The sequence below is a fragment of the Pectinophora gossypiella genome, chromosome Z (assembly GCF_024362695.1).
Source record: "Pectinophora gossypiella chromosome Z, ilPecGoss1.1, whole genome shotgun sequence".
Classification (NCBI taxonomy): Eukaryota; Metazoa; Arthropoda; class Insecta; order Lepidoptera; family Gelechiidae; genus Pectinophora; species Pectinophora gossypiella.
The window spans coordinates 21,072,084-21,091,136 of NC_065433.1; the positions used below are offsets into that span (position 1 = coordinate 21,072,084).

At 39.5% G+C, this 19,053-nt stretch overlaps 2 protein-coding genes across 4 annotated transcripts in view; one reads left to right on the forward strand and one right to left on the reverse strand.

Moving 5' to 3' along the window:
- The first annotated feature begins 165 nt into the window (after positions 1-165).
- Positions 166-6,719, forward strand: LOC126380650 (uncharacterized). Its single transcript, XM_050030212.1, has 5 exons — positions 166-351; positions 950-1,040; positions 1,535-1,661; positions 2,726-2,834; positions 5,955-6,719. The coding sequence occupies exons 1-5, from the start codon at positions 309-311 to the stop codon at positions 6,602-6,604; spliced, it is 1,020 nt and encodes a 339-aa protein (XP_049886169.1). The 5' UTR covers positions 166-308; the 3' UTR covers positions 6,605-6,719.
- Positions 6,720-6,799: 80 nt separating this feature from the next.
- LOC126380661 (microtubule-associated protein Jupiter) overlaps positions 6,800-19,053 on the reverse strand; it is a 105,156-nt gene continuing 92,902 nt past the window's right edge. For 2 of the 3 annotated variants that reach the window (XM_050030228.1, XM_050030227.1), the window contains exons 2-4: positions 11,206-11,356; positions 10,535-10,682; positions 6,800-8,077 (exon numbers count right to left, since the gene is read on the reverse strand). In XM_050030228.1, coding sequence (XP_049886185.1) covers positions 7,944-8,077; positions 10,535-10,682; positions 11,206-11,356 — 433 coding nt within the window. In that variant the 3' untranslated portion in view covers positions 6,800-7,943. The remainder of the gene's footprint in view (positions 8,078-10,534; positions 10,683-11,205; positions 11,357-19,053) is intronic. The other variant, XM_050030229.1, reaches the window with a different exon arrangement.

The following is a 19,053-nucleotide window of genomic DNA, read 5'->3' on the forward strand; positions in this document are numbered from 1 at the left end:
TCCTGCAATAAATGCTATTAGATGGAGGATTTCATTATTATCAATTATAAAATAATTACAATTAAATATTACACAATTTTAGTGGTAAAATATCATTGACATATCAACTTTAATAGAAAACAACCTTTTGTTAGTTTTTAAACGAAAGTGCATCGAAAACGAAAGTTCATCTGCACTGCACATGACACTGAATTGTCAAAAACATGTTATTGATTTTATCTATTAACAGTTTTATAAGTTGGTGAGTTAACATAAGTTTTAGCTTGGATTTTATTGGCTTCAAGAAAAGCAGCAGCTTACCCACAACCATGAGGGCGTTAGTCCAGCGTGTTCTGCACGCTCAGGTTACCGGTAAGTAACCTCTTACATAAATACTATGATTATTAAGCTGAAAAACTTATTTTGAAAGTATCCTGGAACGCGCAATGAGCCCCGCCCTGCCCTATTGCGGCGCAAATTCTATTGCCCAAACCCAGGACTAATATTTCTTTTAGTTTAACTGCTGAAACTTACACAAGACTTCTTTACTTATAAAATAAAGGATGTAGAAGTAATCTAATGCTTATTACAGCAGTACCATATCTATAAAATATAAGTAGATAGGTAGATAGCAGTGGGCGTCATACGGCTGATGATGATGGTAGATAGGTATTGGCCCTGTAGATGGTGGCTTACCTATAGTGGAATCTTGGTATGGGATGCAAAAATCTAGAAGATATCCTGCAGTTGGTATTCAATCCTAAGAGGAATATAATGAACCATACAGTGACCAATTACCTAGTTACCTACCTAAATCGGGTAGCTTATGTACAGATAGCCCATCTTAGAGTGGTCATAGCTCCCGAGTCTACCTTAATAACAGGCTCGAGGCTAATTGGACATTATGAAAATAATTTTTCTTCCACAAGTATGAGATATAAAGTGGAATGACTATTTTTTTTTTTTTCAGTAAATGATGAAGTTATCAGCAGCATCGAGCAAGGCCTATGCATATTTATTGGTATTTCTGTACATGATACCCATAGGGATATGGACCGCATGTAAGTAACAAAACACGATCATGCATACATACAAACTCACGTCTATTTCCCACTGAGGTACGCAGGTTTCTGCTATGGAATTCCATTTGCTTCGATCCTGACACACTTCTCGTGCTTCCTCCACACGAACATGCCATTTTATTTAAAATGCCTAATAAAGTATAATACCAAAAATAAACAGAGCACAGACCTCCAGCCAGAGATATGTTAAACACTTATCTTCTTTTTCTCTCTCTTTTATGTATCCTGTTTAACACAGCAATTTGTCATCATGGACATTTAGCTGCTTCTTTGTTTGGTTTCTCCTGTATTTGGTCTTTGTAGCGATGAGAAATAATCCACTGATCGGTCTCACTTTTCAGTAGGAAATCTGTTTATTAAAGATGAAACACTGTTTCTCTTAAGTCTTGTGTAAACAATTATCTGTTGTTATATCTATGACTACTATAATAGAAACCAAAAGTCTTTATAATTTTTTTATAATCTTGTTTTAGAGTACGCAAGATACTAGGCGCCAAGGTGTTTGACGACGAACGTCACAGGAAGTGGAAGAAGAATGTGGTGGAGAAGAGGCTGGAGATACTGTGCGTCAGCCAGTTCACCCTGTACAATACCTGGAAGGTAACATAAATATACTGTAAATGCGACATCCTGCTAGCGAAAGTTATTGTGACACTACAAGACTGTGGACACATCATAATTATATTGCTTTGCCTTAACAAAAAAATATTTAACATATTTAATTATTAAACTTCACTATTATTTCTGGGCTAAATCATCATTGGCCCCGATTCCTGCAGACACCTCCTAATTTTACTTTAAGTTATACCTGTCTTTTTCTTATCCGCCGAAAAGGAAAGGGATGATTAACAGCTCTTAATTTTAGGATGAATGAGTAAATGAATGAATAACCCGCGCGAATCAAAAAGGTATTTCGCTGCTATGCAAACCGTTTGACGTGTGCTGTCAACTTAATTATGTCGGGTTATTGGCCAATGTAAATTTTTTAGACGGTTGTTTTAGATTTGTGCTTAAAATTGACGTGTGTTCCATAAAATTTATGCTTGTCGCTTACCCGTCCCTTTCCTTTTCGGCGGATAAGAAAATGACAGATATAACTTAAAATAAAGTTAGATGGTATTTACAGGAATTAGCACCATTGTATGTATAATATATTTATAGTATGTGTATAATAAATATAAAATGTGTCTATTATTTTAACTTACTTATTTGCGCACTACACTGCAGCTGTACAAACGTACTAGGTATATCCTCTGCCAAAGGTTGTCTGGAAGAGATCGCTCCTAGTGATAAGGCCGCCTTTGCCCACCTTAGAATAAGTTTATCCTGTAAATGTTTTGTAAATTTGTGTGCAATAGTGTTTTATTATTATTATTAATAAATACTAGTAAATTAATGTCTTGGTATTAAAAAAATGAGCTGATATGAATTATTATTAAAAGTATTAAGCTGCGCGAATGACATTTTAACACTAATTAAAACACATAATAACGGGTTCTTACCGCGTTTAAATGGGGAATGGGGATATGGGCGGTAAGAACCCGTTATTATGTGTTTTAATTATGATAATAACCGCGTAAACTTAAAACAATGTATTTTACCACTATTGCTCAGCGAATCTTTGTTGTATTCAATTTACATCATCTAAACATGTTTTATTTCAGGGAAACAAGCCGGATTTCCACAATGCCATGTCTGGCGAGGAGGCTAGGGGATTCTACGAGCAGTTCCTTACTCAACTGAAATTGCAATACAGGCCTGAGAAAATAAAAGGTATTAAGACCTGTTTGAATGTTCTATGTGGTGTTTTATGGTTCATTCTAACCCTATCCTATTATTGGTTTGCCCTTTCGTTTTCTGGAATGTTGAATGTTATCTTCCTTATTCTTCTCCTATGGCGTTACTGTTAGTACTCGATATAAGTTAGCGAATATAGGAGATTAAAAAAATTGGCTTTACACGTTCAAACAGTCTTTATCGCACTTTTTGGACAAATTATTATGCCTTTTGTTATTAATCAAAGTGTTAATAAGAAATACAAGCACAATCCAGCTTGTAACTGTTATGACGGATTGATGATTGATCACATACTTGCCATTTGCCACATTAGGAGGAATTATACAAATTATTCAATTATATTTATTAAAACTGTATGTGGATAGGACAGTTGTATGAAATGCGCTATTGTAGTAACTTTGACGTTTACTAAGTTTGACGCAGATGTTACCTAACCTATTCTCTATCTTCGTAGGTCTTGTCGTTTTCTCTAGTTGATGTGTTATTGATGTGTAGTTGAATATATACTACTTATGTATTCACTTACTCTTTCGTTTACACATTTTTATTACATAGATAGCTGATTATTGATTCCAGTTCCCTCATTCAGCGCTTATCGCTATGGACCCACTAGAGTCGATTAAATATTTCAAATATTATCCTCCCAGACGACGCCCTGAGCCGAGGTTTGAGCCCAACTAGGCACCCTCAGGCCTGTTGTCTTAAATTTTGCACCGGGTGAGCGCTTAGCGCTCCCCATTTGTCCGGCCAAGTAGTCAATGTCATTTGCGACAAATCAAGAATAAGTCACGACAATAAAAGGTGAATTTATTGTTAGGTGCTATATATTTGGTTGGCATACATCAGAAATAAAGACCTAACATTGTCCTTCCCATACGTGGGGAATACCCATACCTGATGTGTCTACACTCAGCGGGATCCCCTGTCTGGGAGACATAAGAGTGATGCAGAGAATTAGATCTGAATTTGTTCTACTGAATTATCCTGAAAACAGAATTTGTTCCGTTAAAAAAACGGAAATACAAAGTTTTCTAACCGACCTCCAGCCAGCGGGATATTTCCCAAAGTTAAGTCTGATGAAGTATAAATTGGTATTAACTTTTAGATCTGTATTTATTCTGTTCAACAAAACAAAAAAACTACTTCTGACGTCCTTACTTCAGCTACAATCAAGCTGCAATGAAACCTCCAGTCAGCGGGATATTTTCCAAAGTTAAGTCTGATGAACTAAAAATTGATATTAACTTTTAGATCTGTATTTATTCTGTTCAACAAAACAAAAAAACTACTTCTGACGTCCTTACTTCAGCTACAATCAAGCTGCAATGAAACCTCCAGTCAGCGGACTTTTTCTCTCAATGACAATCTTTTGTAACTTTTACACTAAAATAATATCGTTCAAATTCTATACTTTTTAATTTAAGCACTAGATGTACGAACAGGTAATTTAAGTGAAATTATAGTCGTAAATAGGTAAATTTTTATTAGATTAGTGTAAAAGTTACAAAAGAATGTCATTGAGAGAAAAAGTCCGCTGACTGGAGGTTTCATTGCAGCTTGATTGTAGCTGAAGTAAGGACGTCAGAAGTAGTTTTTTTGTTTTGTTGAACAGAATAAATACAGATCTAAAAGTTAATACCAATTTATACTTCATCAGACTTAACTTTGGGAAATATCCCGCTGGCTGGAGGTCGGTTAGAAAACTTTGTATTTCCGTTTTTTTAACGGAACAAATTCTGTTTTTAGGATAATTCAGTAGAACAAATTCAGATCTAATTCTCTGCATCACTCTTATGTCTCCCAGACAGGGGATCCCGCTGAGTGTAGACACATCCATACCTGGCGCAAACGAAATGTTATTCAAATTAAAGGAAACAATGAGAAATAAAATACTGAATATTATATTGAAATCGATGTTAAATATATGAAGTTACAGTATCAGTTCGAAGTTTTAGAGGTGTAAGACTAATGCAAATACAATAATGAAAGGAGCGTTAGTATCAGAAAATTATGGTTTTATATGGCCACTCAACATAAGTATAACATGATAAAATCCCAGTCAGATGTGAAGAAGTACCCACGCTACCCCGAGCTTTTTGTTAGACCAACATGATAGGTGGTGAGCCGCATCGTCGTATTTAAAGGTCGATAGCCAACTGCGTTAGCGAAAAATGCACTTATCTCTGACTCGCCTGGGCTTATGTCATGTTGTTATATATTCTCATACTGTTACCATATATCGAATGGTCCTTTCACTAATTCATGAGTATGGCCCCTGTAAAATTTCGAATAACTATTTCATATATTTAGCCATCTATTTCGATGACGTTGTTTGTAAAGTTTTCCTTCTTGTTATTACCTGTAAAAGGTACATTTTGTTTGCGCCGGGCTTGGGGTTTTTTGCGCATTGACCTCTAACGTCGCGTCTTTCGCATTCCATTTCACGCTTTCTATGCTACGCGTTAATAACAGTTCTGTACCTACTGGCGCGTTGGACTGGCAGCAAAGACTGTATTCATAAATATATAGGCGTGATCATTATGTATGAATGTGTTTTCAATTAAATGACTATTTGAATCATAGGCATCGGTCACGTGTTCAAAACTTCATTCATTAGCTTATTTATCTTTTAATTTGGTCCTACCTTAATTTGGATGGAAGTCCTACTTCTTAGGATTACTATTTTTCAAGTCAAACAAACTTGACCTTACCTATTATCGCGTTAACGCGCAACTTGATCTGATTGACTTTAATAAAGAGGGAGGCTCAATCCCATTCTACATAATACTTTATCACCATGACAACCACATAACAACGATAATGTTGAGCACATGCGGTCGCAGAAGGCATCTCCGTTAATCTGCCTCTCAAGTTTTCACCTGAAGTAATAGGACACTTATTTATTGTTCACTTGGCTGAATAGAGGCTGGATATTGATATAAGTGTGCTTGAAAGTGTTATTATTGATGTTGTCTTTATGAGTAGTGCCTTAATTAATCAATGTTTTGTAATTTATAAATCTATAACTGCTTGTGACATGGTTGCTTCACACACGCAGTCCAATACAAGTACGTTCACGAAAAATTTTCATTCTAGACGGCCAATTCGGGGCGTACATGCAAGTTTCGCTTACAAACGACGGGCCGGTCACCTTCGAAATTGAAACTAAGCCGCCGCGGCCTCAGCCTGAACACGGTACGCCTGAAATGGCGAGGGTTATACCCGTTTGCCCAGTAGTCCACACATTCCACACTTTATACGACCCATATAATGCGACTGAGGAGGAGTTTGGTGTGTGTGAGTTGACTGAGACACGCAGGGAGTCCAGCTCAAAGGACAGCGACTTAGATCGCCTCCGACGCGGTACTACTGAGCCGCTTCCGCCACCAGATCCCGCTAAGAATTCTCGTCAGGCTGCTGGCATCCGTGCAGCCAGGGAGGCGTTCCTACGCACACAGGCCGCTCAAGAAGCCTTGCAGCAAAAACGCATGCAGGCTGAGCTTAACGCCGCTATGGAGGCTTGTGCACTTAGTACAAACGACGCTAAGAAGGTTCCGGTAAGCGGTGCCTCTGCCAGCGATGGCGCCAAGCCAGACGACAAAGGTGATACTCAGGAGGAACAGGCACAGGGCGGCTCCTCTGAGACAGCTGCCGATACCAAGCCGCGCAACAACGATGCCAAGGAAACACCGGCGGCGTCGCAGGACGGTGTCAACGAGAAGATGGAAGAGGAAACTAGGGTTTAAATATTTACTCAAATGATATACTTAATCTATGTGTTGTCTATCAATGTAATGTAGCCGACTCAGGCAGGCCTCGAGGTAATATATTGTCGTAACGACTCTGCTATTAATGTTGTAATCGTTCGTTTAATTGCTTTGCGAATCCTTCATCTGCATGATACGTGGGGGTGGCGAAGTGCGAAATAATAACAGCAGTCATATTATTAATAGAAAAACTTTATTTTGAAGTTAGGTTATTATCTATTAACAGTTGTTATAGTTAGGCCAGTGATTATGTGGTTTACTGTTAGAATATTAAAACATTTTTACAAAGATGATATGCCTACGCTACTCGAGTGATAAATAGTTACACAGAGAAACGTACCATTTAACCGCGCAGGTAGGTACATTACCATGGGTCCAATATACTCTTAGTTCATGTTAACAGATAATCTACCAAAATTCAAATCCGTTCCACAATTATTACTAAATGAGACGAAAATAAACTAAACAAAATAAACATGTATAAAAAGACAAAATAAATGCAATCTATAAACCCTCTATCAAATAATTACTGTAATTAAATTCAACAAACGAAGTTAGGACTTAAATAATGTCCATTATTATTAAAGTTAGGTTAATTTAATGTATAATTATCCCGAGTGCCATATGATTACTATTTCTATACCGTGAAATATAGATATATAATCATGTTCTCAACAATATGCTTACGCAAGCGTAGTCCTGCTCTCATATAATTTATCTCATCACCGATCAAGGCACTATTCATTTTGGTATATTGCTGATACGTATCCTCACTCCTAACTCACAATATCAATGCGTTAACATATTCGTAAGACGTGAAAGAGTATAATTTAGACTTCTTACATTACATCCGCAGAGCACTGAAGCATAACTGGAACCAAACTGTTAATTGTTTTCCGTCGTTATACTTCAATCATCTGCAGCATAAATTTACCGCCTTTACAATATCTATCGAAATATTACTATTACAAAAATATCTATAATCTATGCTAAATTATTTTGAATGAAATGTTACTGGGACAGGCTAAGGATTTAATTAACAACAATACCCTTTGAAATTTTATAGGACATTGTATTAGGTCTGTGCAAATTGCGTTACTAGGATTTTTCGAATTGCGAATTTAGTTGATTAATGAAATAATGGGTTGCGAAATAAATGCATCCGTGTCGCAGACTGGTAATACTTTAGGGTGGAATAAATAGAGGAATTGTTTATCCTAGAGTATTAGCGGTATGCGGTAGTATGTCGCGGGTGTCGGGTGGCGCGCGGCGGGTGGAGGGGCCGGTGCGCGGGCGCCGGCGGTGCTGGTGTGCGGCTCTACCACAGGCCCGACGAGAACCCGCCCGGCGGCACGCGGTTGTGGCTGATGAAGCTGTTGCCGTTCACTGACGTCACTGTGTTGATCTGACCGTTCATCGATTTGTAGCCGTCACCGGTAATTGGGTTGCCTTCTGCAATTCAAGTATACATTATATCAGATCATTTGTACCCCACAATGCTGCAGACACTAACAAGTACGCTATAACCACATGATAACTGATTCACTAATGTTGAGATGGAAATTACTATCAACTGTGAAATAAATCTACACTTCCTAATAGAAACACTAAATAACATTTAAGTCTGATTGGTCACGGCTAATCATACAATAATGAAGATAGTATAAAAAGTATTCTAACGTGCAATAGGTATAGAATTTGCTATGATATTACACATGAGGTACAATCAACTGCCAAGAAGCTTTTTCCTTTTCTTCATTGAAAACTTTACCACTCTTCGCACACAACAAATATAATAATTTGTAAGCATAAATACTACAACTATAGTGAGTTCTTTTTCAATAACTCTTACACAACATGTATTTGCTGTGTGATTATTGAGTGTTACGAAACATTTAGTAGGTATATACATAAATTACAAAAGTGCAAATGTAAACTTGTGTAAGGTAGAAAACATAAGACAAATATATCATAATAAATAATAAAAAGATACACCATCGCAAAGAGTATGCCTTTATCAAGGTGAAGCTAATAAAATGACATGACATCCGAGCCAATTTCAAGCGTTACATTATAATAATACAGAAGTTAAACAAAATTCTAGCTAGGTACCTCTGTACGGATAAGCAACTTATAAAATGGTAATGAGTGCTTAATTTAACGACTTGAAGGAATCGTCTTAATGTCCTTTATAACAAAATACGTACAATAATTGCAAAAATCCTACAAGCTTGCTTACTATATGGAGAAATATTACTGATACTGTAATATTTCACCGACAAAGAGTGGTGCATAGCATTCCTTCAGTCAAATTAAACACCCACCCATCTCCCGTCGGCGGACATAGTCTACATAGTACGTCTTTGGGTTGAAGTCCTCCGCATGCCGATTGAGACTAAATAGGTATCCTGGAACGTGCTTGTGAAATATAGGAGGAAAGCCGGCTAGCGTATTCGGCCCACGGGTCACTGGGGTCTCAAGGAGGCTCACGTCAGGGATTGGACCGTCACGCTCGTATTTAAAGAGGGTCGGAGGGGGATCACAATTTGCGATCAGATAAGGATCAATCGGCCCATCTAAGGACGGTACTGGGTCATACTTGTAATCTGGCTTAGGCCTGTCGCCGAGTGCTGATGTTAAACTAACAAAGGCGTAAGGTGGTAATGGGTGATGAGGAGTCTTGCGTTCTGTCTGCTCGAGGTAGTGCTGAGCGGGGAACGGAGGCCAGTGACGGTCCAGAACCAACTGAGGAGACAGCGAGTCGGGATCGATCGCGGGGTGTACTTTCTCCGGATCGTCGGTTTTGAGACCGAGTATAGTGTATGGGGACTGTCGAATATTGAGGGTTGGTTTGACAGTGGAATGGACATAGTAGTCGGCGGGACGAGGTGGCCAGTCTTGGGTATAGTAACGATGGGTGGGCTGGGGCTCGAGCTGGGCGGAGAGGGGTCGCGGGGAGTCGGGTGGGAAGTTAGGGTCGGCACCTCGCAGGCTGGCGGCCGGGTGGCGCCGGCGTGGCGGCGGCACCGACACTCCGTCGCCGGTCACCGGGTTCCTCCTCGGTGGCATGTACGACGCTGACCATCCACAGAATAAACGGTTTTCATTGGAACCACTAGCGTACAGTGGGGTCAAACTTTCAAGTGCTTACTTCAGTAGGTATTTAGGTTTTTAATAAGCTCTCATTTTAGGCTTTTGAAAATTTGACCCGTTTTAGTCTTTACTAAGAACCTATCTTTGAAACTAAAATACCCTACAGGGATTTGAGTATAGTCATATTGTTAGGTTCAAAAACACAATGTCTATTATTTGCTTATTATTATCAGTAAGTAGATATATTTCCTAAATATACCTAAATTGTGTGTCATCATGCTCTATTCTAAGCAAAGCATGACTTTGATCAAATTCGTGTAATTCAGATTTCAAACATTAGTCCTATTTTAGTAATGATACAATGAGAGACTTCAATTTGAATGTAAGTAGATATTATCGTCTTTAGTATGTATTCAGTATATGAGACGTAAGTGTATGTTTGACAGGTGAAAGAGAGTATTAGAGCGTAAACGAGTAAGCATAGTAATCCTCGTAGCGTGCACGAGTGCCAGATAGTATGGAGCTGATCAGACGATCGCAGGCCGGCCCGAGCTCGCGCGGCCGCAGCGGCGCGGGCGTCGGGCGCGGCTACAGATGGTGCGAACACGGAATGGCCGCTTCGACAATCACTTCCGAGAATGTTTCCCGTTGATAGTGGCAGTCTTTTTACGTATTAGCATCAGTATTTCATATTGACACCATTCTTTGTTCGCCCTGTCCGCGAGTCGCAGTCACTCTGTTAGATAGCGTTGCTAGCCGTGCGGTTCGTGCCTACATCGAAAACCGACTCACAGTGTTCAGCGAGGTCCTTCTCACCTCGGCTGGGCGTCGACGAAGCGCTGCCGTTCGTCATCTTCGATGGAGAATGAGAGGGACTGGTGCCATTTGGCTGCGAGTCGCCGAACTGGATGTGGCTCCGGATGGTGTCAGTCACCATGGGAACGACTGGGTTAGCGACGATCTGCTGAAATGCCATAACAAATAACGATTATTACGGTGTCAGTAACACATCTCTTGCAGAGCACCTAAGTTCTAAATTACTTGTTTAAGTAGGTAGGTACTGAAACTAAATTTGAAATGGCTTCATGGAGTATCTAGTATTTTACTGAATGTAAAATATAGGTAGACATACCTACATAACTAACGCAGACGGGACAGACGACAACTTGCAGACACTTTTGATAGATACGTCCTGAGATTATAATGAACCGTACCTACGGTGACCTGACCAGCCAATCCCACGTATGATCCATCATGTCCTATACGACATTCGCAAAATTAAACATTTCCCTTGATCCTATAGTTACTTATGATGTAAAACTCAACTGTTAGTTTATACTTTCCTGTCCGAAGAGGCAAGGGTTCGAATCAAAATCTCTGTGAACCTAAGCAATGCGGTGCTGTGTGTTGCGCCGTTTTTCACCGGGAAGTTTCGAACCTATAATGTACCTATGACTTCAACGTTACTACTTTAGAGGTGTCGGTACCTGTCCGAAGAGGCGAGAGTGGGTGTCCCGGGGGCGGGTGGGCGTGTCTCGGATGACGCGCGGGCGGGACGTCCCGTTCTTCACCGGGGAGCTCTCCGTCTTCTCCGCGCTGAAGATCTCGCCGATGCAACTCTTCGGAGCGTTCGGCACCCTGCCGACAAATGCACATATCAGCCATAAATTCCACACTTCCCAGACCTGGTAGGTTTACCAGGTATTTGCGCTCTAGCATGGTGCGTATGACAGCAAGACAAAAGATAGAGTAGTATAGGTGCGAATGAGACAAAACCTGACAGCAGTCTTACGCAACGAAACGTTAAAAAAGAAGACATGGAAATACTAGAAAAACGAAAGCATGCCATCATCAATATGAGTCTTAATAAAAATCTGTAAGTATGTCAAATGTTACCTAGAAAAAATAGGATTGGTTTTAGATCATTTTAGACTGGCTTACATTTAAATATTGGCATTCTATAATTTATCTTAAACTCAGTCATCTACCCAAGTTTATGCTTATCCAAGCGGTGATAGGTATGTATTTGTACGCATTGAAGGTTACATACATTCCTTTCATAATAAAAAAAAACTTCGACTTTAAAATAAGGTCGAAAACTTGATACCTACCTGCCAAAAACATCCTATACCTACTTACTTAACCTAATCACGGGTCTTTCTTTAACTCAATAGTAAATGCCACGGAAGGAACCGGAAGTTACGGTTTTGATCTTAGATTACAGTAAGAATTGTGTTTTTCGCCTGCTTAGTGAACTGAATGGGCACAATAGTCCTACAAAAGTTTCAATAAGTAGGTTAAGTACTCTACTAAATACTGATTCTAACCCAACATTCCTAAGCAGTCTACGTACGTCCCACTCCTGGGCACAGTGGTCCCCTCAATAAACGATGGGCTTAAGGGGCATGCGTCATTTAAAATTGCAGCCATCGCGCGCGTTACCAATCTTTTAAGTACCCATCCCATATTGAAATTCCACATGATAGTGATTAAATAGACATGAGTAAGTCGCCCCCGGAGTGGACACGCATGGACATCATTACCTGCGTGCAGGAGGGGCCGCACTTCCGTAGGGGAAGCTTGGTCAATACACCACAAATCAATAGCTCCATTCGAGTTAAAAAGCCGTAAAAATTGTAATGACGGGAAAGTTTTAAATTACCAACATATACATATCCTACACGGTGTATTTGTTGACACGACCGAAAGGGTACGCCAGAAAGAAAGTGGTTCTTTTAACTTTTACCGTAATGCACTCTGTTTACTAGACGACCGACGTGTTTATGTAAAAAGGTTGATAACACCGCGTTATGAGGCTGCGAGGTGACAACCACTTTCTGCAACTTACCGATCTTTATACCTGACTCTTATAGCGTACCTAATAACTTGTGAACTACCTAGCCTACATGGCGAAATGGATTGAGAAAAAAGAGGGCCAGGGGGGTTAAAATGGCCACATCGAAGCAATTCATCTAAGAAAGCAATATTGCTATTTGACATTTATTTGCATTGCACACCTTATTTTATATGCGCAAATGATTGCAATGTTGCTTTATTATTATTATTGGAAGCACAGGCAGCACTTTGTGCTGGGAGCACTGATCACAGATTCTGGCAGTTCATTCCACGCGTCCACTACACGGTTGGGCAAAAAGTGATATCGAGGGTTGAGAGTTTGGATCGTGAGAGTTTTAGCGAGTGTCCTCTCAGATTGATGTTTTGGTTCAGTACCTTAGATGAATTGCTTCTTAGATGAATTGCTTCTTAGATGAATTGCTTCTTAGATGAATTGCTTCTTAGATGAATTGCTTCTTAGATGAATTGCTTCTTAGATGAATTGCTTCTTAGATGAATTGCTTCGATGTGGCCTTTTTAACCCCCCTGTTCTGCCTAATTGGGAGCGATACTGAATGTAAGTTTATGGGTTTTTTTTAAACATAAACATATTGAAATATGCCTAATCATCTTACTTTTACGAAAAAGTTAGGTACAGAAAAAAAAATTATAATAGAAAGAAACAGAGAAACCTTTAACTGCTGTTCACTTAATTACTTTAGTTGTAAGATTTGATCTACAAACGAACAAGTGAAAACACAAAACGAAACTTACGGAATATAAAAAAAAACTTGTAAGTAGTTCGATAAAAAAGAATCGATCGACGCAATATCGACTAATACATCACAACACTAGCTGACGGATCTTAATTCTTACCGCGTGCATTGAAGCTATTGTAAAGTGTTACCTTTATTGAAATATGATTACTAATTGTACTGAGTTGGTCGTTCTGTTTAAAAGTAGGTACAGAGCTTTTGTGGCAACCTCTTTATTACTACTCCTTTTTCCAAGCTAAGTATATCGATAAAAGACCAGACGTTAAATGGCTAGACTAAAACCAGTGCCATTAAATATCGGACATTAATATATTCATGTCCCCTGGGTGGCGAGCAAATCGCCCCTATTTCCGTCTGTGTGAGTTCTTCAATGTTGGAAAACGTACATCACTAGCCACGATGTATCGCTGCCAAGATTCAAAACTGATAGTATCTACTCCAAAGTACTTATAAAACCGCATATTTGCGCTTCGTAACGTTATCTAGAAATCTTGCGGCTAGCTGGATTAGCTACTTTGATGTGAAAATATCGTCTTTTATATACATATATAAAAGTATATATATAAGTATATTAAGTATAGTAAGTGTAGTAGTAGTAGTTCTTATAGCTTTAGTTCTGGACCGTTAAAGTATAGTATGGTACCTAAAGCATTTTTTTGTAAAAAAAAATTGCAACACAGGCTGATTTGTCTTGCACTCGTAAGTTATTCTTCGATTCGTTTATTGACTCATCCTCTCGGTTTGTTTTTTTATTTATATTTCATGGGTCCTATTATCAACAAGCAAATGTACCTACATCCAGAGGATAGATTATTTACCTACACGGCGAATTGCTCCTTAAACAAATCTTCAACATTAAACACGTTATAAACATTACATAATAGCCCATTGCCGTAAAAAAACCACAAGTTTCATTCTTCATGTAACAAAGGCAGTACTTACCTATAAAAAAACACCGAGACTTTTACTCCCGTTTAAACTCTTGCATAAGTGGCGCTAGCAACAATAATAGGAAATATACTTATTTAAAGAGAAGCCTCACTGTTATTTTAACGACAGCACTGACTAAAGACTGTTTGTAAAGTGCTTTCAATAGGAGGAAGGAGGACAAAGGTGGCAGTGAGTCGGGCAGGCATTGTGGTCCGCAGCGCAGATGAATCGATATCGCGCCAGTGCGGCTTCCGCCTGCCACATTACGCGCACTATCTACCAACCCGTCTCAAATAACTTCATACTAGCTTGAATCAAAAACAAATATCTTTATCCTTTTTTGTCCTTTTTAGTAGTACGTAACGTCAACCAAACATCAGAATCAAAAGGCAACGCATGAAACACGTCGCCGATTCTCACGGCCTGATTGAGCCTTGGCGATAAATAAAGTATATGTTGTGTATTAAGATAACGCCTTCACTGACAGCAGTGATTACCTACCGAGGTTTCTGCATCAGTTTCAAGTAGTGAAGTACAGGTGTGTAGTGAGTGCACACTGGTGTAATAGCTAGAGCACGCATTAGCACACAGCCCTTGGCCCGCGGCGGCGCGGGCGGCGGGTGCAAGCCGCACGCGTGGTTCGCGTCGCCGGTGACGGATGCCCGCAGGCGCATCGCGTAAATTACGCATCATCGCAGCCGACGCCCGCATAATCAACTCCCGCGGCCTACCACGGAAATGATAACAGCTCTGATTGAATACCAACTGTCCATTACACACGTGCCGTTGTATTTAAGAAACAACAGTTAATCTCGCCCGACCGTTTTGTAACTTTGCTACGCGTACCCGTAATTACAACTTGAAAATAAACTACGTTTACGAGCCGTTCTATAATTAGACAGGGAAGAAAATGTACGAGAGTAAATTGTTTAATTGTAATATGCGTAGCAGGCGCTGCGTGCGCGCCACATGCAACGAAACACGTCGCCGACAGGGCACTGATACCAAAATAAACAGCTGTCAAAGGGACGGCGATGGAGAAAACAGTCACCGGAAGGTAATAATAAATTCCATATTCTTAAAGAGAATATTATGACAGGGAAGGTTTGGTTTATCAATAACAGCAGCATCTGGTGAGCTCGTTCCCTTTGAACGAGAGGTGGACATCTGAAATGAGCCGTCATATCCTGCATTTTGTTAAATATCAACATCAAACACAAGAAATATTTCCGATGACAATTACCCGCCTACACGGTTTATTTATTAAAGTGGAAAATAAACGTATTACGTATTCAGGCCATAGCGAAGTGCAATCTGAGTCGCTGGTCGTATGAGTCGGTGTGAGATATCAAAAGAAGTTGTCCGGGTAATAGTTTTACGCCTCTGCAGCGTGCGGTTTTGCTCTACAACTGCCAGAGATAATGAGACCACGTTAATGATATCCACAGTAATGAGAGACCGCGTAACTTTATCATATGCGGAACGACAGGAGAAACTGTTCTTCGTTTGCAAATGAAAGGCAATACATTACGTTCTTGTGGAGAGCAGCGATTGTACACTTTCTCGGCAATTTAAATCTAATGGCGTCAATGACAAACGTTTACGTTTCGCTAGTTTTTCGTTATATTATGCACAGTTAAGTATGCGTCATAAAAGATTGACAAATGGGGATTAAAAGCTCCCCGGGTCCCACCAATACCGTGTATTGTATACTTATTTGACATTTGCTTCGCTAATTTCTGCTGTCAAGACACTGCTTAATATAGAACTATCATCTACTTAGCACGACGAAATAAACAAATTACCGATTAGCAAGTGTTACGTGTAACTGAAGGGTATGCTGAGCTGGCCAACGCGAACAGTCAATTACGTTCTTAGAAATTTAATTCCAAATGGAATGCAACATTACCTCTGCAATTCTATATTGTTATAAAATATGACTTTAAATAATATAATCTTCAACGGTATTCGTTATCTTTGAGTTGTGAGGTATGGTTAGGTTTACGAGTCATCTCACTTGAGCGGAAAGCGATCGCTAGTAAGTATACCTACTAGGTACCTACGCAGAAATGCCGCCGGTCTTCCCGTTGCACTCTTTGTTCGCGGAAACGTAGAAACCAGCACGGAAATCAGGCTACATAGTAATTTCATAATTGAGCAATCTCCGCACTATCCTCACCTTTCGATTGTGAGCGAGATCCAAATAACTGCACGCTCGGGCGCTAGGCGTCTAATAAAAAACAAATTGGATGAAATTACACATTCTCTGTCCAGCGAAGCTCAAATTACAAGCAGCTTATCTTCTTTCACCGCCGTTTTCATTTCGAACGTCTTACCATCATAACTTTGCTTGTAGCCAACAGCACAGTCCATACTTAACATCATACAAAATAATTTTTAAAACTGCAAACATTATGTTTGTAGAGTCATTTCGTCAGGCGTGGAGGAGTTATAATATTGTTGTTTCGTGACAGTAATAGATCATAATTTGGTATCTCTACCGTTCTAAAACTTATCTCGAATAGCAAAATGGGTTCGAAAACGTTTTATCATAAAAGCAACTTCAATACTGTTTCCATAAAACATGTAAGCGTTTCACGTTGGCATCTTTATTACATACGTAAATACGAAAACACACGCCTCTAATCTCTATTAGGAACAATCTCCGGAATTATGAGCATCTTGAAAGATTCATGGAACATTAAATTTTTTTAATTTCGCGTCTGACCAATAAAGAATTATTCTTATTATAAAACTAAAATACTTACGTAGATAATCAAGATTGCGAGGAATTTAAAAAGTGCCTTGTCAGGTTAATCTTGTTAGGAAAGCAAAGTAAAAAAATATATGTTTTGGTAAGGAAAGTGACTGTTAAGTAAAGTAAGGGGTATGAAATTGCAGTTTTCATTAGTGGGAAGGTTTGCAGCCACCAGAACGCCCGCCAGGTGTTAAGCAGTAGGGTACAGTAGGCCTTTTGTTCCAACGGATTCCTTCATATTTCTCTCATTTTGCACCTGCACCGCTATATCTCCGTGCCAAATTATATTAGTACCACGTCTTTTCTTAATCTGTCCACCTTAAGGTCCAAAATGCATGAAAGTAGGGCTTCCACGTCGTGGCAAAACCCGACCATTGTACCTCACATTCTTTATGAGCGAGACTCTTTGTTTCTGGCACTAAGTATTTGTTAATTGAACGCACTAAGCAACTACAAATGAGCGAGTAAATATTCCAAACTCTCACAAACTTGTTCGAACAATAGTTTACAAATACTTTATAATTATTAGCGTTCTATGAATATTTTATACTTAAGAAAATATGTATTTTATAATAGGTGTAACAAACGTAACTACATTTTAAACTTGGAGTTGAAAAACTTGACGGAAAAATCCACGCGAAAACCACAGGGAAAATTTCAAAAGCCTCTTCAGTTAACGGTCTCTGTAGCAATTTCCCTAATGACGGCGACGACGCTTTGCTTACACAGTCTTAAACACATAACATTAATTTGCAAAGCTGACTTATCACGTAAAGATATTTATTTTTATTTATTTAAAATAAACTAACTTATAAAAGCCATATGATAAATACAAAAAAAAATATGGTAAAAATATTTAAGATATAAATGAAAATTGATGTACTTAGTAATATAATCAATTCTCGTAAAAACTTGAAAATGGTTCGACCGATTTTAGTGTTTAGTTTATGTTTGAAAAAGACCCTGGATGGTATACATTAATAATTAGACAATTAGGTGGCGTTGCCTAACAACGCAACGTCCAGTCGTGTTACCTAGTTTGAACTAAAAATAAATGTCATTAACGTCACAAATAATAGGCACACAGAGATCCGTGTTACAAATATCAGCTAGTGCATGTTCATTCATATTAAATCAATACAATCTGGGTTAATCTATAAAGCTCGCTTGTAAGTATATCGAACGATCTCCTTGTCAGCTTAGGAATTACCTTCAAACATTCTAGGTTTTATAGATCTGCACGAGCCACGAAACGCGGCCATTAACCCGCACACCGTCTGGTAGGCGTCTGTGACCTTACCTCACCATTATACTCCCCACAACACTCTAATGTAGAAGGAAATGAACATAGTTTTCATTCCACCGGCTTCCTGACAGGCGTGTGTCGGAACCATAGTCATGAAAGGGGTAATGCAAACGGTCCCAGCGGTGCACTCGTGTCGTAATTTCGATCGTGTGCGACGCTTAAAAAGGGCGGTGGTAATGGCCAACAATCAATATGTTTACTTTGTGCATTATGACTGACGATCCATCAGTTTGATTTGAGGTAAGACTCACACGACACCCCGCACCGACGCGGTTGGCTGTGGAGCGATTTTTTTAACGTGATTTATTATAGATTTGCCGCAAATGGCATTAACTACTTGGCCGAACAAATGCGGACCGCTGAGGGCTCTCACTCGGTACAAAATTTAAGACAACATGCCTGAGGGTGCCCAGTAGGGCGCGAACCTCGGCTCACGGCGTCGTCTAAGAGGATATATATTTGAAAGAATTAATCGACCCTAGTGGGTCGATAGCGGTAAGCGATGAATGAGGAAAATCGTCGACCACGCGAACGGGATCGGTATCGGGGTTCTGAAGTGTATGTTCTCGCGAACTATTCGGCTGCTGTTTACATTACGTCCTTCGGGCGCCGATAATTTTCGGTACCGACCCTGAGCGGGATGTATTCGGAACTTGGAACATCACGCGGTGGGGCCGTGCCTCGCACACGACAAACTCCAATATTGTTCAAATTTATGTATTCTTTTGAT

Coding starts and splice junctions, on each gene's coding strand:
- LOC126380650 (XM_050030212.1), top strand. CDS start 309: ATGAGGGCGTTAGTCCAGCGTGTTCTGCACGCTCAGGTTACCG. Junction 1,662..2,725: donor CCCTGTACAATACCTGGAAG/GTAACATAAATA, acceptor GTTTTATTTCAG/GGAAACAAGCCGGATTTCCA. Junction 2,835..5,954: donor CAGGCCTGAGAAAATAAAAG/GTATTAAGACCT, acceptor TTTTCATTCTAG/ACGGCCAATTCGGGGCGTAC.